This window comes from Corvus cornix, chromosome 9 (genome assembly GCF_000738735.6).
Source record: "Corvus cornix cornix isolate S_Up_H32 chromosome 9, ASM73873v5, whole genome shotgun sequence".
Taxonomy (NCBI): domain Eukaryota; kingdom Metazoa; phylum Chordata; class Aves; order Passeriformes; family Corvidae; genus Corvus; species Corvus cornix.
Window position 1 is genome coordinate 8972425 of NC_046339.1, and position 26007 is coordinate 8998431.

Below are 26007 nucleotides of genomic sequence, written 5' to 3' on the forward strand. Positions count from 1 at the left end.
AATTCTTCTGATTTTACATGACTTTAATCTGTTTTTTATTAAAACAATTTTTTCTCAAGGCTACAGTGGAAAAAGTCTTGTGCTAAGATAATAAGAAGTAATACTGTCAGTAACAAAGTGATTTGAATGTGCATCAGATCTTCTGATCAGGCTAACCTTCCATGGATAATGAGAATTTCTTCAGTCAGTTCAGCCAAGAAAGGCTGTGACAAGTCAATATACTAAGATTACCGAAGAGACTCCAGGCAAAGAGAAAGCATTGTGTATTTTATCCCTCTGTCCTATGGAAGTAACACTACACAGATATTTCTCTTCACCTCACAGAATGTACTAGAATGTATTTATTTCTCTTAATATTATTGTCTGTTGTTCTGAGCTAGGCAGCACTTAGAGTTTTAACAAAGAAGTACCTGTCAGACTGTACCTTCTCTCGTGGTGAAAAATTTATGACAGGAGTCTTCTGTTTTTATTAGGCTGGAGAGATTGTGGCAGGAAGAACTGAAAGAAAGTGGGCCTGATGATGCTTCTCTCCGGAGGGTTGTGTGGATTTTCTGCCGTACCAGGCTCATCCTTTCCATAGTGTGTCTGATGATCACGCAGCTCGCGGGTTTCAGTGGACCAGTAAGTAATATCCATCCTTTTTTTAACAACCCCAGAGGGCTCCATCTCATGGCCAACTGTAAAATCTCAAGGTTTCATTGCAGAATCACTTAAATGTTTTGACTAGCTAGAAATTTTGGGGCAAAATTCCAGAGTGATTCAATAATCCAGGATAGGATTCCTACAGCTGATGGATCAGTTGCTGAATACCCAGGCAAGTTCTTGGAGAAGGGAGGGGGAGTTTAGGTATCCTGGAGGAAATGGACTTCTCGGTTTTTCTCTTTGGTTTTGAGTATAGTTTAAAGTTCTTCCCTAACTGCATAAGCTTAACTGCATAACTTCCTTTTTTTGTAAGATTCTTATGTGCAGGTCTTCTAATTGTTTTTCTCTTTGAAATTCTGTAAATTTATCTTGGAATAAAATTCAGTCTGATAAAACTCTAATCTTAAATTATTGGCATTAATAACAGTCTTCAAGAAGTGGACCAAAACAATTCTATGAGAGCACTGCTTAAAAACTAATGTGAGCAGGTCTCAAGGAGTCTGTGGGCATAGTCTTTACTGATCCTACAGAGAATGGCCAGACAGGTTTCATGTAGAAGTGTAGGAAACGTTGTTGCCTCTAGGAGCGGCTGCTGTTTGTTGCTAAGGGTCGTATTGAAGATAACAACATGGGACTTGACATTCACACCATTTTTTGTCACCTGTTTGTTGCACATGCTGTGCAGATGTGAAGTTGAAATTTTGACTAAATTTATTCTCTACACATTTCCCTTGAGGAGTAGGAGCAGTATTACTGCTAGTAGTACACGTTTCAGTGTGCTGGTAAGCTGGAGGTTCATTTCTTGGGTAAGTACATTTGGGTACACTGTTAGGTGAAATGTCTTTTTAAAATGTTTTCCTGCTTTTAAATGTCGTATCAAAATGATGTTCTGTTTTTTAAGTCTTCTTAAAGTTTGCCTTGTTTCATGTAATATGAATAACAATAAATGTTTCTGTGATATTGTTTTCTTTGTAATATTTTATAGTTGTCTCTATTATAAAATATACAAACATACTTTGGTAATTAATAATAAATAATGATTAAGGTTTTAACAGCACTAGCTTTTCCCAAGAAGAGCTTCTGTCATTGTTTCACTACAGGGCTTGAGGAGCTGCTTTTATCTTTAGCAAAAAGAACTTGCAGCAGGGTTACCCCTAATTTCTGTAGTGTAATGTTCTCAAATTGTCTCAGTCAAACTGCTGAATGAGAGAGTGTAAGAGGGGAAAGGAGAAAACAAACCAGCTTGATTAGGTTGGGGCTACTGCTGCAATTGATGCTCAATATGGGTAACTTAAAGTTAGCTATAGACAGTTGCCCATTTACAGACAACCTTATTCATTTCTCTGAATAAGGCACAATTCACTTTGATTCTACCATTTGGCATGAAAATAAGTCTTTACCATCCCTCCTCCCTGTTTTTAAAAGTGGCATGCCTCAGGGATATGCCTATGCTGTCTCCTCAAAAGTATCAGTGCTTTCTTGTATTGTTACACCTTTTCAGTCACCTGAAGGTGAAAAGTGAGATCAGGAAAAGCACTTGACTTGACCTCATGTGTTGGAGGAAAATTATAAAAGTGGAGTTAAACACTGTATTAAAATTCAAAAATTTTAATGGAACGTCTATGATCTTGAAATGCCAGCAAATGGCTGTGGCTTTGCTACTCAGCATTGTGATGGTTATAATTGGAAAGGAGTTGTTCAAGACTTCCTGTGTGGACTCTTCTTTGGTTTGGTTTGTTTTTTTTTTTTTTGTATCAGATCCTTCAAGGGTCTTCCTCTTTTTTTATTTTGATAAATTTTGCATCTGGCACAGAATCTAAACCTATAACCTGGTGAGTCAGCTGCACGTGTCAGACTGCCTTGTAATAACCATCAGAATGTACTAGTACAGGTGATACACTATTTATCTCCAATAAATACTTGCTGCTATTTGATCAGCGACCAAAACTTCCAAGTTCTGGTTGAGGAGCAAAGAAGTTTTTTGATTGCTAAACGTAATCAGTTTAACTCCAGGTCTGAACAAGGTACCTGTTTGCAACTGTTCAGAGCTTTCTTCCCATTTGGGAGATGGGGAAACTAGCTATCTTAGTGGAGCACAGCTTGACAGTTTGGTCAGTTACTGGAGGGGGGAGTGGTAAGCTGCAGGAGGTAAGTTTTCCAGTTTCCCAGTTGGCTCCAGCTGCAGCCTACCCCGTGCTGTGGCGCGCTGGCTGCAGCAGGGACGCCGGCTCTGCAGTGGGACCAGTGACAGAAGCTGTTCTTCAGCATTTTCAGGATGGCTGTTTTCTGCGTCAGGATGAGGCATTCCTGCTGGGCAGAGCCACCGCCAAGAGCAAAGGTAAGGTAATGTTTATTCCCTGGGAATGCTTAAGACAGCCGAGCAGCTTGTACCAACCACTACGGTAATAGCCACAGGAGCTCTTCCTCCCCCCCTTAGCTTAGTTTATATTCTGTAATGTTTTTGTTTTGTAAATAACTTTCTGCTGGATTCTTTTCATTAAACTGATATGAATTTGAATAGTATTTGTTCAGATGTAAATGTTAATTTTCTGTGACTTTTTTCCCCTCCCTTTTCAAAATTCTTTAATCTGCTGTTTCCTCTTTTCTTTCTTCCGGAAAAAAAAGTAAATTGGGGTATAATGTAAGCTGGTCTCTATTTCATCATGGGAGATGCTGAATCTATAAAATAGTGCTGCAAAATTGCACTAAAGTTTTGGGAGGAATGAGACCCCAGGAAACATCTGCTATCTTTATACATCCTCTCTTGGAGACTTTCAGCAATGCTGTGGTGTGTGAGAAAATGCTTGCAGTCTGCGACCATGCTGAGTTACAGCTCGTGAGGAAAAAGGGGGATTTTCACCCCAGTTGCTCAGTGACTCGGTTGCATATGTTGGATTGAATACTGGAAAAAGAAGTCAGTAATCTCCACAGTAACTGCAAACCAACTGTATGCAGTTGTGATCCAAACAGTCGATGTAAAATTAAATCCAATCAGGAGAAAGTTGGAATGCAATAGATCTGTGAATGTGAGCTCCTCACATTTGTTCAGTGATCGGTATGTAAATTTTCTCAGTGGCCATTCTAGAACCCGATGGACATCTGGCTTTAATTCACACCTGTGAAAAAGAGCAAAATTACTTACAGCATGTTTCCTTGGTTCTGATGTGCAGAATTATTTTCCTCTGAACAGATGAATTTGATCTCCATTTTTTTTGTTATTTGGTGCTGGGCTGTAGCTATCAAAACCTTTGCTGGAGTAGTGGGGTTTTGTTTTTTTTCTCTCTTCAAACTATACAGAACTCTTACTTGCAAAACATGATTTAGCTAAGAGGACTTCAACGGACTATGATGTGAAAGGCTTCTCAAATATTTCCTTTGGTCTCAGATTTTTTTGTTGATTTTTGTTGTGGGCAAAGGTAATTCTCTACTCTGTACTATATCAAAAGCACCAGTATCTTAAAACACCATTTGTTGAAAAGCTCTCTAGGAAATCTTTTGCTGTCTGTGAAGCCTTACTGTAGGGTACTTTTGAAACCAGATTTCAGAATTTGTGCAGCCTCAGAAGCCTCCTCTGTTGGCACCTTCAAGTTTGACTTCTTTTGGACTTCGTGAACAAATACCATTCTGTTTTTGTATCTTTATAATTTTGTGTGTAGTTTTAAATCTAGTTTGTTAGAATCTAAGACTGACTGTTAGATATTAGCCCTTTATAATTATCCTGTATGTGCAGATTGTATGTGTATACAATGCTCTACCTGTTGTACAGTGTTTTGGAGATGTTACCATTTAAGATGACACTTCATTTCAAATAAAAGCCTGTTGTTTCGCAGTTAATAATATTTAATGCTGGTGGTTGTGAATTGTATGATGTTATATTGTGACGTTGGACCACCAAGAGCTGGAGTTGGGAATTGGTGGTTCTGGGGGCTGTCCTCTTTCTGCAGGTGATGTTTGAAATGTGATTCTTGAGGTAAAGTGCTTATGTTCTTGGGGGGAGAGGGTATGGGGAGGGATTGAATGGTTAATTTTTTTGTCTTTTTTTTTTTTTCTCCCCGACCCCAATGATTTGTGGTATTGAGTACCTTGTGCTTTCTGCTTGTTTTTTTCTTTACTATTAAACTGCTGATGTTTATTTCCAGGAATGTTTTGCAAATGTCCTTCTCACTCTTCCCCTCTACAACTGTAGGTACATTGTTCCTTTTTATCAAATAAGCACGTTTGAAGCAAACCAAAGATAAAATAAAAAAGGTCTTAATGTCACGTAAAGGAATGTTTATTAATGTGTGCAGATGTATAAGTAGTGACTATATTTTAAAACTCTTCTATATGATAATGCATTGCTTTCAGCTAACTGACACATTTATGTTAAGTTAGAAGACACGGAGGATTAGAAGCGTGCTGCGAGGAATATGGTTCCAAATTAAACCCTCTTTACTTACTAAATTTGACTCAGTGCTTGGCTCTCAGCAGGGCTTTGTGTTACAGTACTTCTTGTATTGACACCTTTTACTTCTGGAAAGAAGATGCTTTCTATTTCAAACGGCTCTTTTAAAAGCAATGTAGCCTACTTATTTCTAACTTAACATAAAGTTGTTGCATGGTCTTCTGGGGTGATGGGGTGTTCATGCAAGCTTGCATTTCTTCCTGTAGGCATTTGTTGTGAAACACCTCTTGGAGTATACCCAGCAGAGTGAGTCCAACCTGCAGTACAGCTTGTTTTTAGTTTTTGGCATCTTTATGACGGAAGTGGTGCGATCGTGGTCCCTGGCGCTAACCTGGGCGTTGAATTATCGCACGGGGGTCAGACTGCGTGGGGCTGTCCTGACAATGGCATTTAAGAAAATTCTTAAGCTGAAGAATATCAAGGAGAAGTCTCTTGGAGAGGTAAGCTGCAGCCTCGTTTTGGAAATGGCAGTGGGAAAAGGGATGTGTAATATATTCCTTTGAGACAGAACAGCTCAAATCTAAATGATCTGTTCTGTCTGTTTTTCAGCTCATAAATGTATGTTCCAATGATGGTCAGAGGATGTTTGAAGCTGCAGCAGTTGGCAGTTTGTTGGCTGGGGGCCCTATTGTGGCCATCTTGGGAATGGTTTATAATGTGATTGTCCTGGGTCCAACAGGCTTCTTGGGATCTGCTGTCTTCATCCTCTTCTACCCAGCAATGGTGAGTTGGAAAGAGTTAAGACTTGCTTTGTTTTTCTTAGGTCAGGCAAATGTATAGTTCTGAATAAAAGGTATTGAAATGTGCTAGGTTTAGCCAGTTTATGGCACTGCATGTATTTGAAGGTGTTTATAAGGTAGTGTATGAAGCAGAAATTCAGAAACAGGAAGCTCGAAAGGATAAAATTAGAAAATGAGGGTAGGAAAGCTGATAGATTTGGTTGAGACTAATATGCATAGCTAAATGAAACTGCAGCATATTCATGTGCTCATGGTCAAGGTTGGAAAGACATCAGTCCTCCGGCTTGTGTATGGGAGCTCAGTGTTGCAAAAGCAGTGTTCTTGATTTCTTGACTCAACATGAGGTGTTGAAAAAGACCACATCTGGCACAGCTTGTTCTTGATGAGGTATTCCTGCCTCTGCTTCTGCTGAGCTGTGAAATAGACTAGTTCAAGCCAAAATCTTCTTGCCTTTAAAATGTCTGTGAGACTGCTGAAGATTTGTCACTGTATTCATAATACATGTTTTATAAGCCATGGAGGCTGAATACTGTGAGGTTCACTGTGGTCCAATTTATCTGGCTGAAAGTAAGGGTGATGTAGTGGGAATTACATTTTAGAGGGGAATGAGGAGTGGTGTTTGAACATGTTTTCCAGTTGTCAATAGTCCTTCTTTATTGATGGGGGGACTTTGAAAGAGTTTGCAGGAGTATGAAGAAGGACAAGGAGCTACAAGTTCCTAAAGTAGTGTGTTGGATTTGAATTTCAGACCAGGAATGGGATGAATGTGGGAGTAGCAGGTACTTAAAAACATGTGGAACAACTTTCTGTTTTAGATTAGTTTAGTAAAAATGTTTAAAACTGTTTTACTACCTTCATAGCGATGACATAGACTAGAAATTGATCTGGCTGGGCAAAGTCCTGATTTGCCTTACAGAACCAGGTTACAAGGTTGGCTAAAATGGGTGCATTTACCACTAGGGTCAACTTCGTGTATCTTTAGGTTAACTTTGTGCTTCAGAAACTTTAAACTGGTACTATTCAATATCGGTAAGAGTGCACACCTTTATTTTAACAAATTTTTGTTGAAATTTGCTGTTGTGAATCTGGTGCTTGGTACAGATGGGGCAGGAGGAAATGGCGTTTCCAGCCCGAGTTTTATGTTAGAGCAGCAGTGCCCTGGCCCTATCCCTGAATCCCTTTTTCAGATTAAAAATTAATTTTCTCTGCTAATTAGGAATTGAATGTACTTGCTTTTTCTGAGCTGCCATTAATGTTGCATGGTGTTGCCTTTGTTTCAGATGTTCGTGTCACGCCTCACAGCTTATTTCAGAAGAAAATGCGTAGCAACAACAGATGAACGTGTGCAAAAGATGAATGAAGTTCTTAATTACATTAAATTCATTAAAATGTATGCCTGGGTCAAACCATTTTCTCAGAATGTTCAAAGTGAGTTCCCACAGTCTATAAATGTCTCCTTTAGTCAGATGCCCCATTGCTTTGTAGCCTGGTGCATCCTGACTTTGTGCTGTAGATGCAGGTGTACGAGCAGTGTAAGAACACTGTCATCCTTCCGGCTGCTCTGTGTTGTGCACAATGGGTTGGACAAACACACCTGCTTCTAAAATTTCACCTTCTAGTGTAATGATGTTTGTGGCTTGACACTAATACTAAATTTTTAAATTTTGTTCTTCTATCACTTAATAAATGTGCTGGCTGCTCCATTTAAAAAACAAAACAACCCCCGATACTTGTACGGAGATTTACAGACCATTATAGTTTCCTCCTCTATAATTGCTGTCTATGTGGTTTATGTGATAAACAGTAAAGGGTAGAGTGTTTATCTTACTCAGTATTTATAGTGCTGTGGTACTGTCTGTTGTGTGGATGTCCCCTCTGGATCACAGTTCAAACGTGGTGCTCCTATTTGTTTTTCTAGAGATTCGTGAGGAGGAACGCAAAATCTTGGAGCGTGCGGGCTACTTCCAGAGCATCACTGTGGGAGTGGCTCCCATAGTTGTTGTCATTGCCAGTGTGGTGACCTTTTCTGTCCATATGATCCTTGGCTATGACCTTACAGCAGCTCAGGTAAGCTGTTGAAAATATTCTTTATGCTATTGCTTCCATATCTTTTCTGCTGATCCGTTTCTCATGTGGCTGTGCCTGTGTGGCCAGGCTGTATCTGCTCAAAGGTGTGAACATCTGATGGCTGTGACAGCAGCAGATGTAGCCTTATATTTTGTGCAAAAGGTTCTCGGTGTTCTTTTGTCCTGACCTTCCTCAGAACAGGTTTTGGGCTGAAAGTAAATGAGTCCTCCTGTTTTGCTGTTCAGCTGGGGCATTGGGGATTACTTGGTGTTTTTGTTTTGCAGTGTGCTTGGATGCAAAGAGCACAAATGTCTAAAACTAGGATTTGAATTTGTGCCTTCACAAGTAGTAGGTTAATGCAGAATTTGCTGGCTGCTGCGTTTGTTAGACCTACAAACAGAACAGGTCTGTCTTGGTCTGTTAAGAGCACTAGAGAAGGAGTTGGGTAGATCTAGTGTTTTCTGCTGTTTGAGAATATGTTGAATATTTAAATGGTTATTCTTAGACTGGGCCTCTTCTACAGTTTTGACTTGCTGTTCTGCCATTTCAGCTTTTAGAAGTCTGGAGCTGTTAGAATATTGCATCCCAATGTGATTATTTTTCTTGTCTCATTTTTAGGCATTCACAGTGGTCACTGTCTTTAACTCCATGACTTTTGCTCTCAAAGTAACGCCGTTCTCAGTGAAGTCTCTGTCTGAGGCATCTGTTTCTGTTGACAGATTTAAGGTAAGCAGCCATTTGGCCTCACAGTTTTTGCTGTAAGTGTGGAGTGTTGTATGTGTTCAGTAGCTGCAAAGGGAACACTTGGAAAGTAATATGATTTTAATGGCTGAGAAGTTTTTTCTTTGCACTTAACATTCCAGATTATTTGATTCTACAAGAGATGCAAATCTAGTGAAGCAGATATTAGCAGTTTAAGAATAACACCAGTGTGAGAAGCAAAATAATCCGACTCAATGATTTTACTGTTTTCATGTTGGCCACAGGAAGAGATAAGAGTGAAGGACTCAGTGGCTCCCTGTATAATAATTCTTAACTGTGGCTGTTGTCGAGGCAGACATAAAAGCCACACAAGTCGTAATTCATAGTCGGGAGAGGTAGAAAAGATTTTTTATCTTCTTTACTGCTATTCTTATACTTTTTCACAACGGCTGTGGCCGAATTTAAGATTGGCTGCTTAGCAAACAATGACAAGGCTGTCTAACAAGCAATGACCATTCAGACCATAAAGCAATCAGCTATACAAGCAAAAGTATAGTTGCTACATATTATCCACAAGTTCTTCCTTGTACACTCTCAATGTCCCATAACAAGAACCTCCTCCCCTTGTGTCCAGAACATCATCTCTCATTGGTATCTTCTTGGCTTTCTCTGTGGGTTTTACTAAAGCTGCAGAATTTCACTGTAATATTCTCACGGGTAAATTCTGACTGGTTTCAGGTCTGATTCTGTGAGATTGTCAGTCCAGCTGTCAATCTCCTCTCTTAACTCCTTTTAAGAGCATCCGTATGAAAAGACTGCAACATGTCTACAATGAAATTTCATGTTTTGCTAATAAAACTCTTTTTGAAAATATCAGGTGTTAGGTAAGCAGCTTGGCAAAAAACAGTGGAGTTTTATTTGTGATCATAAAAACCTGAGGTTTTCTGTTTCCAGACCAGATTAAGTGACTGAAATTCCCCTGTATCAGTAAAACGGAGTTGTGATCTGGCAAAACAAATCTATGGCAGTAAATGTAAAACTCTGATAATGAACAATCTTATCTCACCTCATGGGGATTTGAGGATGAATACACTGTGTACTTTATGAACTCAGAGGGGAGGCCTTTATTTTGTCTTGTTTCTTGAAGATAGCAGTGTATTACACATTGTGGAAATTTCCAAAATGGAAAATAGCACTTTCCAGATAGAAAATTTCACAAGCATTGACAGATACATGGATTCTGTGTAATGCATTCATGAAACAACCCTCTATGTGAGAAAAACAGGATCTGTAAAGTGGTTTTGAGATTCCATTGCTTCTGAGCAATTTTGCTTCATCTTCTGAGTCAGCCTAAAATCAGCCTTGCTTAAATCCAAATGCACTAAGGGGAATTTTCTGAGAGGGAAGAGAAGGAAAAGGGAAATTTAATTATATCCCAGTTTGACTATAAACGGTGTAGGAAATGGAACATAAGGTGGGGATACTCTGACATCACAGTAAAAATTTAGCTGACTTTTTTTGCTCTGTAAATGAGTGTGAGCTTTCTTATGAATCTTTGATTCAGCCATAGCAATTGCAAGCATAAATAAGGCTGGGAATTGAGAAAGTTTTAGTCACAAAAGACTGCTTGGTTCAAAACAAATTGTGACAGTGGCAAACACTTTATCTTGTAATTAAAATGTGTGAAAAATGTCTTCCTAATCTGTTGATTGTAAATACTGATGGATGTGGTGGAAAACATGATACAGTGGACTTAGTGGCTTACTTCTTATTGTCAAGCAGCCTGAGATTGATCAGCTACACTTGTGAAAGATGACTTTTTCCCAACAGAAAAGTTGATGGGTAAAGGCTCAAGTTAAAAGCCATTCTGTCTCCATAATGAGTTGGTGTGCAGGACAAGTCAGTTGCTTTGTCTCAAGTGACCTCTCCTCTAAAACCTGTGTTCTGCTCATGTGTTTTTAACCTGGAACATACAGAGCTGCAGTTGCAAACAGTGTCAAAGGAATAAGCTCCTGGCATATCACATCCAGATATGCAGTTCTGTGCAAGTCGAGTGTATCCAAGTGCTTCCACCACATCCAGGAATGCCCCAGCCACTTAGCAGACCTGGAGTTAGTTTACACTAATGAGCTACCTTTTGCTCTTCAGCTTCCTCCTACTATATAGCCTGATGTGTTTTGCTGCGTGAGTGTGCCGTAGGCTTGTCTCCCAGTCTTGATCAGGTGTCTCATCTTTACACCTCTCTCACAACTCCTATCAGAGTTTATTTCTAATGGAAGAGGTTCATATGATAAAGAAAAAACCAGCCAATCCTCACACCGCGATAGAGGTGAAAAATGCTACTTTGGCTTGGGACTTCTCCCACGCCAGCGTCCAGAGCTCACCAAAGTTGACCCCCAAAGTGAAAAAAGACAAGAAAGTCACCAAGAGCAAGAAAGAGAAGATGAAGCTACAGAATGAGGGACAGCAAGCTGTGCTGGCAGAGCAGAAGGGCCATCTTCTAGTGGACAGTGATGACCATCACAGCCCCGAAGAGGAGCACAAAATCATCCACCTGCGTAGCCTTCGGCTTCAGAGGACTCTCTACAACATCGACTTGGAGATAGAAAAGGTAAGAAGAAATGAAAGGAGGAAATCTGAGCTTTTAAAAGGCCTCATTTTGGCTGCCCTTTGGAACAGAGAGCTGTGGGCTGTTTCGTTTTTGCATGAAATGGAGCATATTGCTTTTGTGCACTCCTGTAATATCCATGGCAACTGCAGTATCCAGGATGCAGTGTCTGATCTTGCTGTAAACAGCTGTGCCATTTTAGCAACTAGATCTTTGCAAGCAGCCTGTGAAACAAGGGTGGGCTGTATAGCTTCCACATTCAGCTGAGGGGTTTGCAGCTCCCAGGACAGTGTGTGAGCCACTGAGCTCAGAGGATCTGCAGGGGACCAGGTACCAGTGGGGTGCTGGTGAACAGTGTGTTCCTGCAGTGGTTTGATAATTTTGCAGTTTCAGCTGTATTCTGGGTGAACATTTTAGTTGATTAGGTGTTCCAATGGAGCGTAACAGTGCTTTTTATTGAAGAGTGTGCAATTTTCTTCCTGGAGAATTTTTGTGCAGTAGAACAAAAACAAAGTAGAAGCATTTGGAGCTATTGCTCTAAGATGGGTAAAAGCATGTAAGATGTCGAAGAAAAAGCATTGAACTTAATACATTACATCAATTACAGATACAAAAGTTTTGCAGTTGGATGTCGTAATAATGGGATCCATATATTTATGAAAATATTCATGGTTAAATTGTCTTATGTAGTTATACAAATAGAGGGAGAGTTGAAACTATTTTAAACAGTAAAAATACCTATATTTTAAACTGGGGGAGAATGCATATAGTTCAAAAAATTGCCTCAAAAAGGAGTACAGTTACTTGAAAATGTAAAGGCTGGTTTTCTCTCAGAAGTGTGCTACCAAGAGAAGGCCAGCAGTGTGTTCCACAAGTGTCTATATACCTTTTTTGTTCACTTTACTGTTTTTACAAAAGGAGCAAAAATAGTTTTGATAAATTAATTGTTTAATGTAGGTATCAACCCATCCATTTTATTGCAGAGAAGTTCTTCAAAGTGACTGAATTCTGGTCTTTTCTTGGTATGTGTTGTTTAGCAAATTGGATCTAACAGGCAAGGAGTTTTACTGGACCCATATATGCTAAATTCTGCTTTTCTTTCAGGCTTTTCCTCTTTACATCTTTCCTTATCACTCTCAAAAGCATCTTGGTGCATTCTGTTCAGGCAGGACTTGGTGCTTTTGGTTTATTGATCCTCTGGGCCTGCATCCCTAGTAAGAAGGAAGCTGATCTTCAAGTACCTTTGTTTTTACCTGTAGAATTGATTTCAGTTTTATTTCATTGTGGGATTGTGTTTACTCTATACAATTTGAGAGTTAAAATGCTGACTCTTGCTTTTTTTTGTCTGTTATGTCACTTTAGAGCTGTCATTCATATCCAGCTGTCCTCTGAGATACTAAAGGTAGTCTGAATTCGGAAAGGGATGAAGAGTGTAAGAAATGAGTACCATAATTTTTTCCTTTCTGTCTAGGGAAAACTTGTTGGAATTTGTGGCAGTGTGGGGAGCGGAAAAACTTCACTTATCTCAGCAATTCTAGGACAGGTGAGAAATCCTGTTTTGAGTGCTTCTGCTCTTCTTTCCCATCTCCTATTTGACTTATTTGTACTCTATAGAGCGAAGTCTGTTCTAAACATGGGGTAGCATAATCTCACAGCTGGTCTGTGATTCCAGATGACCCTGTTGGAGGGGAGCATTGCAGTAAGCGGGACGTTCGCGTACGTGGCCCAGCAGGCCTGGATTCTCAATGCCACTCTCCGGGACAACATCCTTTTTGGCAAGGAGTGTGATGAAGAAAGGTTTGTCAGACTGCTGATTTTCATGAAAGCTTAGTAATTCTTGGCCCGAGTGTGGGAAAAATTTAATGCAGAGTACAGTGCAAATAAAGCCTTTATATCCTTCTGGAGTCTGTCTCTAAGTCTTCTCTAAGTCCCACTTAGGATCTTGCATGTGTCCCTGTGGCTGGTGGCTGTCAGTGTACCTGTCACTGCTCACTTGCAGTGAGGCTGGACCTCATCCTGGACCTTTGGTTTTAGCAGCTGCTGTGAGCAGCACTGAAGTGGTATTTGCTCTTGCTGTCCTGGCCTTGCCCTCTTCAAGTACAACAACTGCTGTGTGCAATGTACTGACATCTTCCATGGCCCCCCTGCAGTGGGCGACTTTGCTGTGGCCCTTAGCCAGCTATCCCTGGAAAGAAATTGTCTCTTTATCCTCACAATGCTTCTGAAGTAGGTGATTAATTATTACCCTTGGTTTTCTCCTGGGAATCCAAGGCAGATGAGTTGTTTTAGGAATATCTGCTGTTAGTGTAGAAAATGAAATGATGCTGTACTAGCTAAATAATTGTGGGGAAAGTCAGTGTTCTTAACTATTTATCTACTTGTTCTTCAGATACAATACTGTGCTGAATGGTTGCTGTCTAAGGCCTGACCTGGCCATCCTTCCAAATGGGGACCTGACAGAGGTATGTTTTGCTTATACTGAACTGATGAATAGATGGAGAAAAGAGTTTTGGTTTGGCAGACTAAACTGGAGTGAGGGTACATCAGTCTGGGGTGCATATATGCCAAGATGTTGAATGCACTCTCTTGAGCTGAGCTTATCTGTGCAGGCCATGGACTGTTAAGACCTGTACCCTGTTTTTTACTTATGTTGACTGTTTGGGAATTTTTTGTACTGTGTTGTAAATTTAACTGCCTTAACAGGACCTATTTGAACTTGATTTAAAATAGCTGAGAAAAACCATGGCTATGTTAATACATAAAAGGTAAAATAAGCAAAGAAAGTATTGAAAGCACTGCCACATTTCAGGCATATTAACCTTGAGTTTGAATGTATAACACATGTCAAAGTGGACACCTAAACTAGAACATATATATATTAATATATAGTGTTATGGGGGAGTGTATTTATATAAACATATATAAATAAATACTATGGTCAGTTTTGTTCTGGTCATCTATATTGCATGGTGCTGAAGAAATAAAATAATGGGTGCATGTCTCTGCAGATTGGTGAACGAGGGGCTAACCTGAGTGGGGGACAGCGTCAGAGAATCAGTCTGGCTCGAGCCCTGTACAGTGACAGGGACATTTACATCCTTGATGACCCCCTTAGTGCCTTAGATGCTCATGTTGGAAATCACATTTTTAACAGTGCAATAAGGAAGCACCTGAAGTCAAAGACTGTCCTTTTCATCACACATCAGCTTCAGGTACTGAATCTCTCATACTTTTTCTTGGACTTTCTTGAAATGGTTTGTTAATTGGTTACTTCCATACTGGAAATTTCTATGTCCTGACCTGTGACAGGACAACCCTGTCTGTCTATAGAATGTGTGGTTTACATTTATAAACTAGGTCTGCAAATATGCACTGAGAACAGTTTAATTGTGTATTTGATACCAGTGCTGCTTGGTGTCTGATTGGGATTGGTAACACCTGGCTAAAGAAAATCTACCAGTGAAATAAATACCCTGTTCAAAAATGTTTTTGCTAACTTGCTATAAAGCTATTTCATCACAGCAGAAAACACTTGGATTTGGTGTCAGTAAATCGGAATTGATGCATCTGAGGTTTTTTTGCTGTCTTCTCTGCATAGAAATATTAGTGCTTAGTCTATCAGCATTTGCAGTGTTTAAGTATCTTGAGTCATATCTTCCATAAGAGATTGGTTTTGATAGGACACGAACTTTTTGTTTGTGTAGTGTGAGTAATCACAGTGCTCTAGTCAGAGGAAGGCCTCTGAAAATCAAATGTCTGTTATGTGGGAGTAGCTGTGCTGTATGCCAGTGTCTACAAGCTACTGAGAAGGGTTGTGTGGGAGTGTTTGGTTATTGAACATCGTGATAGAGACTTGTTCTTACTGCCACTTTCTCCAGTATCTTGTTGACTGTGATGAAGTGATCTTCATGAAAGAAGGCTGCATTACTGAGCGAGGCAGTCATGAGGAATTGATGAATTTAAATGGGGATTATGCAACTATTTTTAATAGCCTACAGCTGGGAGAAACACCGCATATTGAGGTACTTGTTTATTTTAAAGTGCTCTGAATCTTGGCTATTCTGAGGTGAACCAAGTGACATTGTTGGAAAACTGGAAAATGGCTTCACCCATTTTCATGTGTTGATCTGACCAGTAGATTTCCTATAGAATAATCTGTGCTTCTTTAGCACTTTGTCACGGTTCGTTTTTAGGGAACGAGTACTAGAGAGGACTATGCCAGTGAGCTCATGAGTTAATCACGAAAATATTGTAGTGTCTCATCTGGTGATGCTCAGAGCAGGAAGTTTGTCTCTCTTATTGTACACCCCACTCCTTAATTTACCTCCAAATTAGCACAGATCTCCAACAACCTTTGAAAAAATTCTTACTGGCTTGTTACTACTTTTTCAATAGTGTGACTGAGGCACAGCAGGTATGACACAACTTGTTAAAAGTTAGATGTGACAGTATTTTGGAAGCATAACTGAAAATACTGTGTTTTGGGGGAGTTTGAGAAAAAACGTTTTGCCTTGACAGTACTTCTGTTACGAAAAAAGTCTGTAAATGCAAACTTTGGGATGTGCTCTGGTATTTCAGTTGGTGCAAAAAATGTAAATCTAGAAAATAAGAACCATTCAGTACAACATCATCTGAATTTTCAGCATTTTAATTTTTCCCACTCTTCTGCTCTTTGTTTCCCAAAGCTAATCTCTGGAGTAAAGATCTTTGCAATTTGTTTTTTAATAACTTGCCTAAATTTTGTGTGCATTTTCTCTTAGTAAGAAAAGATTAAAAGTGCACCAGCCGTTTAGTTTTTTAAGAGATGAGAGGCTCCTGACTCACAAGTTGCAGACCTTTAAAACAAAAGGTTTCTGAGAAGGAAGCATTATAAGAATTACAGATAAAGAAGGAGCTTGGTGACACATTCTCCTGGGAGATCTTTACGAAAGAAGGAAAAGGATATAATTAATTGCTCTGCATATCCTTTGAGTCATGAAGATTATAGTTCTGCCATTTTAAGATTAATATAATGATAGTTAACAAGAGATTCTCCAGTCTTCATGCTTGGCTGACCTTCAGTGTCGCTGTAAACACTAGCTCATGGGAAGACCATTAAATTGTGTTCCCCATGGGATAAGAAGAAATGGATGATCAGTTGGATTCTCTGTGGTTTGAGCTCGTGTGAAGTGTGGGGAAGCAACCCTGAACACGGTGTGTAAGGGTTTTCTTTCCATGTAGGCTGACTTGAACAGGCAGAAACTCCCAGTTATGGGAAGATGGCTGAGTTTAGAACAGTGCTTGTGTGCACTTTAGTGTTTGGACATTGGGTTTCTGGAAGATCAAGTTAACCTGACTTTTCGTAAGAAATCTCTCATGAAATGTCTCTAAGTAGTAGGGTGTTTTGGGAAAAAAGCCTCTTAAAAAAACAGTGAATTATTTTTACAAGGGACAGCGAGATTGTATCTTTCTTGCAGTAGTAGGGACATCATTTCTCTACCATGTACACTCATAATTTTGGAAATTAACCTTGCACTCTACCTGTACAGGCTGGTAGTAGTTCAGGTTAATAGAGGAAGAGAATTTAATCCACCAGAGTTGGCAATCATCTGTAATAACTGTGATGTTAATATCCTCCTTGATCTCAATGCTGAGCTTTTGAAAGCCTTTGTCCTTAGGTGGCAGCTTAATAGAAGTTTGTGTTTAGATATGAAAACGTCAAAGCAAAGTACTCCGATATGTTTAGTGTTATTGTTTTCTTGCAGATTAATATAAAGAAGAACACAAACAATTCACTGAAAAGGCCCCAGGATAAAAGTACCAAAACAGGGTCTGTGAAGAAGGAGAAAGTTGTAAAGAAGGAAGAGGAGGGTAACTATGTAATCAGATTTCTGGCTGTAATTATTTTATACTCCAATAAGCTCAAAACATGTGCTTCAAAGTATATTGTTAATGTAGCTCTCAGGTTTTGGAAGCTGTCTCAATCCTAGTCACTTAGTGTGGTTGATAGGACACAGGCAGTGGGCAAAGAACGTTCATTAATTCATTTTAAATACAGGAGCCTGTACAATGTTTTTAAGTTCAGTCAGGCTCCTGCTGGTCCAATGCCATCAGCACAAAGGAGCTGGTACTGCCTTGTCTCCCACACCACCTCTCCCTCCTGTCCTAAGAGGGCCATGTGTACAGCTTGGTGCTCAGTCCTGGGCAGGACATGGCATTTATGGAAGAAGAATGGGAAGGTTTGACTTCTGTAGTTCTCTGTTTAATGTTAGCTTTGAACTTCAGAGTTTAAAAAGCAATAGTGAGGCTGATCCCAGCCTAACATTTACGTCTGTGCTGATGAGGCTTTTTCAGCTGTACCATGACATAAATGATTCTGCAGAAGAAATGTGACTTTTTCAAAAACTATTCGAACCACTGAGTTCTAAGCGTGAAGTGTGTGTTTCTGAAAGTACTCTGCACAATTTGAAAGACTAATTTTGTGTGTGTTCACAAATTTATAGGAGTTTCATGGAAGAGTTTTTTTTCCTCACTCCCTCTTCATCCTCTGTTGTTTCACAGGCCAGTTGGTCCAGTTGGAAGAGAAAGGCAAAGGCTCTGTCCCCTGGTCTGTTTACGGTATCTACATTCAGGCAGCTGGAGGCCCCTTTGCATTCCTCATCATCATGGCACTGTTTGTGATGAATGTGGGCAGCACAGCTTTTAGCAACTGGTGGCTGAGTTTCTGGATCAAGCAAGGCAGTGGAGTAAGTTAAGTAGCGTTTCTACTCTTGTGTCTGATGGGCTGGGGGTTTGCTCTGCTAGACTAATCCCAAGCAGTCCTGCAAGACCAAATGGTGCTTCCTAATTTAAATAAGTTGTAGGGCTCCCCAGGAGGTGGTCTCACTAGGGAGTTAATCTCCAAGAATAAGAGAGCTCCAGTAATAAGAAAGCTATAATAACTCATGTGGTTTAATGCTGCCTTCTTGTTCCTTTTCTTGGTTAGTCTTAAGAAAAGGAAGTGAAAATATGAAAGGGGCCAACAAGCTAGTTTTAGTGTTGTTTTTTGTTTAAATGTGATCTTATACCTAACGGGATAATTTTTGTTAAAATATGGCTTTGAGCCAAATGACTTTTGGAAATTACTTTGAAAATTCTGATGATCTGAGATGGTTTGGGCTTTTTCCCCACTCCCAGGGCTTTGATTGCAAGTTTTGTTGCATTTAAAAATTCAAATACAACTGCAGGACTTTTTTGTGGGGGCACAGAGAGCAAGCTACTAATCTGAGATGAAATAATGAACTGCAGATGGCCAACAATATTAGAACAACCGATGAGGTCCTTAAACATACTTACAGATCAAAAATAAAAGCGAGAATGAGAATGTACAACAGTGTGACAGTAAAGAATTTATTGCATAGTGGCAGAAAAAAGCAATGGTCTTTAATAAAGAGCTCTATCCAAAGTAAATATTGCTGTGTAATAGGAGTGCTGGTGTGCAAGTATCTGACCTTGTTCAGAAGAACACAAGAAATAAATATGAAATGAGAGATTAGGAATCAAATGAAGTAGGCATTGTGGAAGTATTTTGAAGCATATTGCAGGAAAAAGGCCAAGGGCTACAAATCTGCAAGTCAAGCATCTCTGGCAGGGAAAGCTTTCTGAAGTATTCAATGGTCACTGAAGTGTATTTTAAAGAAGAAATATCAAATATGGTGGGAGAAGACACAAGGCAGTTAAATTCTACTACATGTAATGTATACATGCTTCATCCTTGTCTTAACCAATCCCTGAAACCTTGAATTTTTCTGCAGAACACCACAGTGACTTTGGGAAATGAGACTGTCATAAGCAGCAGTATGAAAGATAACCCTCACATGCATTACTATGCTGGCATCTATGCACTGTCCATGGCAGTTATGTTGATCCTGAAAGCTGTTCGTGGTGTGGTCTTTGTAAAGGTAGGTGCCAGTGCTGGTGTTTAATGTCTCCCCCTTCTCCTACTTCTGCAAATTGCTGTCACTGTTGTTCTTTTGGTCAACTCCCAAGAGAGACTTTTGAACCAGAGGAAGTCAATCATGGATTGTGATGTTTCCATAGCCAGCTCTTGAGGCTGCACCATGTTTCTGCTAAACTTCTGCCCAAATGAATAGCTTCCTCCATTGGCTGGAAGCACAGAATGCAATAAAAAACCTCTTATGGTTGGAGAGAGAAATGGAGTAGAATATTTTGGTGCTGCAAACACTGTTTTATAACACTGCAATGTTTTATGCATTGGCAGGGAACTCTCAGAGCATCCTCAAGGCTCCATGATGAGCTCTTCCGACGGATTCTGCGGAGCCCCATGAAGTTCTTTGACACTACACCCACTGGGAGGATCCTCAACAGGTTTTCCAAAGATATGGATGAAGGTATCTCTCACTGTGTGTCCTGTAAATCCCACTTTCAGACCTCCCAGTTAACTCTTGAATACTCTCCAGTCTGTTGCTGTTGGGGTGTTTGTACCCTATGTCTGCACTTCCAATAAACAAAGCAGGAACTGGGACATACCCTGGGTTATGATTCTAGAAGGCAGCTGGTAGCTCAGATCCGATCATTCCCTTACAAAGAAGGGAATGTGCAGCTGCTCTTGTACCTCCAGGCTGGACATGGGCTCTCAGCAGTTAATGCAGGGGCAACTTAAAACGTTAGAGTGAGGCTGGTGTGCAGCAGAGGTGGTAATTAGGTCAGAGTTCCATCAGTGCTATTTCTGCAAATGGGAATAATTAGACTGCCAGCAACTCAGAAGGTAAAAACACCCCAATGAAAATGTACATTTTAAATTTGAATAAGCCAAGAGAAATCACTGTCCTTGTCAGTGATGTACAGCTGGACTGAGTTGTTTTATATAAGTTGTTTTAGCTTTCTGCACTCAAGATCTTCCTCTTTTCCTTCCATCTTCACCAGTTGACGTTCGTTTGCCGTTTCAAGCGGAGATGTTCATCCAGAACGTCATCCTTGTGTTCTTCTGTGTGGGGGTGATTTCTGGGGTTTTCCCCTGGTTCCTGGTGGCAGTGGGACCCCTCATAGTCCTGTTCACAGTTCTGCATGTTGTGTCTAGGTAAGTGCACCAGCTGCTTTGGCTAAAAGTACAGATACTTTTACCTTCAAGTACAACATAGTGGTTGGCATATGGTGGTTCTGCATGAAACTCAAAGTGCTTCTTTCCTTCCAGAGTCTTTATTCGAGAGCTCAAGCGTCTGGACAACATCACACAGTCTCCATTCCTGTCTCACATTACATCTAGCATCCAGGGTCTCTCCACAATCCATGCCTACCACAGAGGACAGGAATTTCTGCACAGGTTAGTCTAGATACCCATCTGGGAATGGTGGAGGACAAAGCTGAGTGCAACAGGTTGGCATTCAGAAGGGTTTATTACTGGGGTCTGATGGATCATTGGTTCTACAAGTGAAAGTTACTTTTCTGGGGGGAAAAAATTGGGAGAACAGAAGAAGGGTAAGGGAAAACTGGGAAGAGCAGTGGTGGGGGTCCCAGGTGAATGCTTTCCTCTGGAATTCTCTGCAGTGCAGCAGGTGGTAATGGTGAGGACAAGGTTTTGGCTGTACTTTTCCCTACTAGTATGTAATTTTAATCAGGCCTTGCTTATACTTTCTGTGGATTGTTTCTCATGATGTTACTAGCATTGCTTAAAGCGTGCTAACCAAACCTCAGTGAAAGTATTGGTGAGCTGTTAGTCTCTGTGCACCTGTGTTACTTGAGAGCATTTGTCAATTACTTCAGTGACCATCAGCCACCGTGTTCACTGTGCCTGGTTTTCTCTAGTATAAACTAAAATCTTTCCAACACATGTTTATGAGGGAAAGCGAAGCATTTCTCATGTGAGTGGTAGTTGCTTCCCATGAGAACCTGCTGTAACAGTAGGGTTTTGCAGGTGCAAGGTCATGAGAACAAGGGTGTGGAAGCATAGGGAAAATTGCCTCAGGAGCTCTGCAAAGACACTGCTACACCAGCAGTTACTGGCTTTGTGAATCTCGGGTGTTTCTCCTTAAATATGCTTTCTCAGCTGTGCATTGTCAGGATTGTAAATTAAGTAGTACTTGATGTGTTTTAATTAGGTGTCACCAATTCTATCAAAACTTAATTGACTTATACACTTGTGTATAAAATGACACATATTCTGAAGCACTGCTGCTGTTATCTGTGGAGTAATTTGTAGTCATTGAACATCTTCTGGAAGGTCTTGCATAGGTGAAGAATGGTGAAAGTTTGTGTAATGTCCCTGGCTTTGATTCACCTCAGCATAATTCATTGTTGTAGACAGACTGGGTGATTTGACTTTGGAGAGTTTGAGCTAAGTACACATCTGACACTACACAGGAAAGTTTGCAAACTCTGCCATTATGTTTTGGTTTCAAACTTTGTCAGTGATGACTCCTCCCACCCTGAATCCTGATACTGGAACAGGGGTTTAAGTAGGTCTGATATTCGTAGAACATCAGGCTCATGGAGTCTACTAACCTTTCCTGTGTTTGTTTCAGGTACCAAGAGCTGCTGGATGACAACCAGGCCCCGTTTTACCTGTTCAGCTGTGCAATGCGCTGGCTGGCTGTGCGGCTGGACATCATCAGCATTGCTCTGATCACAACCACTGGCCTTATGATTGTCCTGATGCATGGCCAGATCCCTCCTGCCTATGCTGGGCTGGCCATCTCATATGCTGTGCAGGTGAGTGTGACCACATATTGTAATATTTAACTGCTCTTTTAATGTAGATATTGCTAATGAGCAAACAATGTTCAGCGCTGGCTCAGAGGAGCTGCAGGGCTCGGAGCTCTCGTGTTGGAGTTGCTGTTTGGCCTCTTCTGCCTCCTTGTGGCGGTGAGATGAAGAGCTTAGACACCTCGTACTTCAAGCTGTTGCTCTTGGGAAACGTTTCTAAGCTGTGGGTTTCTCAAGGGATTAATAAATTATGGTGATTTTAAAATGAACTATTAAATTAACTTGCCTTGAACACATTATTTATTTAGTGCCCAATGCCAAGAGTACTTGTATTAAATATCATAGAATTGTTTAGGTTGGAAAAGACCATAAGGTCATTGAGTCCAACTGTTGCCTCAGCAATGACAAACCCACCACCAAACCATGTCCCCAGGTGCCACATGTGCACGACTTTTGAATACATCCAGGGATGGTGACTCCACCACTTGCTGGGAAGTTTGTTTCGGTGCTTGGCAACTCTTTTGGTGAAGAAATGTTTGTAACCTCCACTCTAAACCTCCCCCTGGCACAACTTGAAGTTGTTTCCTCTTGTCCTACTGCTTGTTAAGTGGGAGAAGCGAACAAACCCCACCTGGCTACACCCTCCTTCAGGGAGTTGCAGAGAGTGGTAAGATCTCCCCTAAGCCTCCTCTTCTCCAGGAGCCCCCCCACCTCCCTCTGCTGCTCCTCACACAACTCCAGAGCCTTCCCCAGCTCTGTTGCCCTTTTCTGGACACACTCCAGCACCTCAATGTCTGTCTTGTAGTGAGGGGCCCAAAACTGAACACAGGCTTTGAGGTGTACCCTCATCAGCTCCAAGTACAGTCACTGCCGTGATCCTGCTGGGCACATTCATCTCTTAATTCAATAACTAATCACAGCTCTAAAAATTTGTCTTTGTTTTCTTTCACCACTTCAGTTAACAGGGTTATTCCAGTTTACAGTCAGACTGGCTTCAGAGACAGAAGCTCGTTTCACCTCAGTGGAGAGGATTGACCACTATATCAAGGTAGGACTGTAATGCATTCAGCTGCCTGTTGTGAAATTTTGTGTTGTTTGTTACATTGCTGGCCTCAGGCTGCCTTAGTACAGACTGTATGTTCCTGATCTTGGAACGGCACTAAAGCCTGTGCTGTAACACTGCAGAGTGAGTTTGTTTTATGAAGCACGTGTATCAGCACAGGGGGGATGAATGGCCCCAGAGCTGATAGATAATTAAGCTTACAGGTATTGCTGGAGTTAAATAAGGATATTGGAAGTTTGCTGACACTCACACTTTTTACACACTCCATTCTTTACTGTAACAGAGGATTCAAAACATTATTTTACAGCAAAAGAGTGGTGTTCTGGCATCCTTCATTCCCAACCTAATGGGATTCCTTCATTTAAGCACAGATAACTGTTTTTTGCTTTATCTACAAGTAATTCTGCTTCATCCTAATAAGCCTACTTTTCCACAGCTGTCTTATGTAACATATTTCTATATGCTTAAAAAGTCAAGGGATTGTTCTTACTGCAAACATCAGAAATGTGCTCAGCTAAACATGAGAAATGTGCCAGGCTAAATGCTTAGCAAGCTGCTCTGATTATCTGTAACCCTTTCTTTGTAACTGGGATTTGTGTGCAGAACTGGGCATAGGTCAGTGGGGAAAGCATAGCCAGGAGAAAGCCTCCTACTGGGTCTGGTGTGTGAGGTGAAAGGCTTTTTCATTTCATGTTCCCTGTGAACTTCAGAGGGAGATATATACATATATTTATTTGGTAAATCTGGGCTATTTAGTTGATATTTGTAGTATTTTTTTAAGCCTGTGGATTTAATCCACAGGCTAAAAAACAGAAGAAAAAAAAAACAACAAACCTGCCCACTCCCCCAGTTAAATAAATAAAACCTCTGGAGGCATCTAAGTAGAAAATTTCCACATATGGAAGACTTGGTGACCACACAAGTTGACAACTCTGCCAAATACTGTATCTCTCTCACTGGGCTGAGATGGATTTATCATTGTCAGGCCTTTAGTGGCAAAATGTACAGTTGTAGGCTGTTGTTTGGTGTTTTTTAAAAGTTATGTCTCTCATTCTATATCACTGTTAAGCAACACTCTGATTTTTTTTTTTTTTTAATTCTGATCTCTAGACAGACATTTATGAAACTGTAAAACTAGTTTAAAGCTGAAGTAAAGGGGTGGGTGAGCAGTGAAACACCATTCAGGTCGTGGGTCTTACCAAGGCCCAGGCTTTTTTTGGTGGGGGCTCAAGGTTGCTGTTTTGAGCACCAAGCTCAAAGAGTTGGAGCACTATGGTAGCAGATGGCTGTTTTTTTCTCAAACCCCAGGTGTACAATTAATCTGCCTCTACCTAGATGTTGCAGATGTCCCCAGGTGACATCCCTGTGGGATCTCTCAATGGTCAGTGTAGGAAATGGGTGTCTCCAGAGGGCAATTTATTACCTGTTCCAAGTATTTATATTAGAATGAGAAAAATCACACTGCAGAAAATGCTGGCTTATAGCATTTGTAGGGAGATCTCTTTTTGTAGAGACTACAGAGGAGTTGTCAGGGCCTGGTTCAGTTTTGAGGTGAATCCTGTGACAGGATTGCTGCCATTCTCTTTGAGGGTGCTTGTGCCAAATATGGGAAAGTGACCTTGACTTCACTCTAGACATGCTATAAAGCCTTGTGTTTGGCTTTCAGATGTTCTGCTTTTCTTTTTTTATCTGTGAACTGCTCAATAAGGGGCAGAGTGAAATAGCAGAAGTGAGCAAGCTGGAAGGGACTGACTCAGTGATTCAGTAGGACAGGGAAACATGAGGAGTAAAAGAAAGAGGGTGGCATTTAATGTGTTACTTGGGCATTCTCTTCTGTGTCATCATCAGAGGTGACCCTGGCATGGCACAGCAAATGAGGCATAGAAATGCAGCAGATTTTGCATCCAGTCTTTGGATTCAATAGGATTGTGTTCATAAATTCAATAGGATTGTGTTGATAAATAATAGGCCTAAAATACATTTTGAATTCCATTGATGAAAACCATTGTTGTATAGAAGGACTGATGCCATTACTGAAGCAATGGGAGGGAAATTAAGAGTGTGGTCAGTGTAACACAGCAAACTTCTGGACCACTGGGTCCACATCCAGCCAAACAGCTCATCATGGAAGTGCTATAAATGATCTGGGCTGAGTCCATGGGGAAGATCTGCAGAAAGCTGCAGCTGATAATTTTCCTTTGGTGCTTTGTTTACTGGAAACTGAACTTCTGTATTTTTGTTAAAAGACACTTTCCCTGGAAGCTCCTGCTCGAATTAAGAATAAAACTCCTCCTCTGGACTGGCCCCAAGAAGGTGAAGTTGTTTTTGAAAATGCAGAGATGCGGTACCGAGAGAACCTCCCTCTAGTACTTAAAAAAGTGTCCTTTACCATCAAACCGAAGGAAAAGATTGGCATTGTGGGGAGGACAGGCTCAGGTAAGGAAAAACACTAAGCAGAGTTAAATTACTGCTTTTACAGAATAGATTGGGGCAGTCTTATTGGTTCTCCTCTGTGTTTGACTAAGTTGTTGGTTGCACAGGAGGGGTTGAGCAGTCTGTCAGTGGAGGATTCCATTCATGTGTGCACATAAGCAAGATCCCTGTAGGCAATAGTGAAAACAAGTTTCCATTTAAAGCAGAGGGATATCCTGCTATGCTTGAGCCAGTGTGTTGATCGTATTTAACTCCCCAAGCCACTGACCAGCACAGATTGGTGCCTACAATGTGCTCATTGCACCTTCTCTGACTCTCTTGGAAGTTTTTTGTACTGATGCTGCAGGCAGGTTTGGCTCTGAGCCATCTCAGAGCTCTGTAATGTGAAGAATCCAAACCCCTGTTTGTGAGATGACTTAAATCAACCTCAGAATGAGTTTCTAAATAAATAATTTATATTGTTGTATTGGGTTTTCATGGCAGGGTTTTGGCAGTGGGGTTGGGGCAGGACTCCAGGGATGGCTTCTTTGAGGAGAGATTAGGAGCTGCCTCCACAATTGCTCAGTTTAAATGCTGAACCTCAGTACTTACCAGAGCATTGCTGCCAGGACTTTTTGGTATTTTAAAA

At 40.7% G+C, this 26007-nt stretch overlaps 1 protein-coding gene across 7 annotated transcripts in view; it reads left to right on the top strand.

Moving 5' to 3' along the window:
• Nucleotides 1–26007, top strand: part of ABCC5 (ATP binding cassette subfamily C member 5) — a 67576-nt gene that overhangs the window by 14946 nt on the left and 26623 nt on the right. For 6 of the 7 annotated variants that reach the window (XR_005602655.1, XM_039557008.1, XM_039557009.1 and 3 more), the window contains 21 exons: nucleotides 474–621; nucleotides 5293–5526; nucleotides 5636–5809; nucleotides 7107–7254; nucleotides 7745–7893; nucleotides 8512–8619; nucleotides 10856–11206; nucleotides 12675–12746; nucleotides 12876–13000; nucleotides 13593–13665; nucleotides 14212–14415; nucleotides 15082–15225; nucleotides 16948–17053; nucleotides 17744–17928; nucleotides 18976–19122; nucleotides 19443–19572; nucleotides 20108–20261; nucleotides 20376–20504; nucleotides 21703–21889; nucleotides 22842–22931; nucleotides 25193–25382. Coding sequence is in view for 6 of the 7 variants with exons in the window: in XM_039557008.1 (XP_039412942.1) it covers nucleotides 474–621; nucleotides 5293–5526; nucleotides 5636–5809; nucleotides 7107–7254; nucleotides 7745–7893; nucleotides 8512–8619; nucleotides 10856–11206; nucleotides 12675–12746; nucleotides 12876–13000; nucleotides 13593–13665; nucleotides 14212–14415; nucleotides 15082–15225; nucleotides 16948–17053; nucleotides 17744–17928; nucleotides 18976–19122; nucleotides 19443–19572; nucleotides 20108–20261; nucleotides 20376–20504; nucleotides 21703–21889; nucleotides 22842–22931; nucleotides 25193–25382 (3248 nt within the window). In the remaining variant the exon portion in view is untranslated. Of the gene's footprint in view, nucleotides 1–473; nucleotides 622–710; nucleotides 4829–5292; nucleotides 5527–5635; nucleotides 5810–7106; nucleotides 7255–7744; nucleotides 7894–8511; nucleotides 8620–10855; nucleotides 11207–12674; nucleotides 12747–12875; nucleotides 13001–13592; nucleotides 13666–14211; nucleotides 14416–15081; nucleotides 15226–16947; nucleotides 17054–17743; nucleotides 17929–18975; nucleotides 19123–19442; nucleotides 19573–20107; nucleotides 20262–20375; nucleotides 20505–21702; nucleotides 21890–22841; nucleotides 22932–25192; nucleotides 25383–26007 lie in introns of those variants that run through there. The other variant, XM_010397263.4, reaches the window with a different exon arrangement.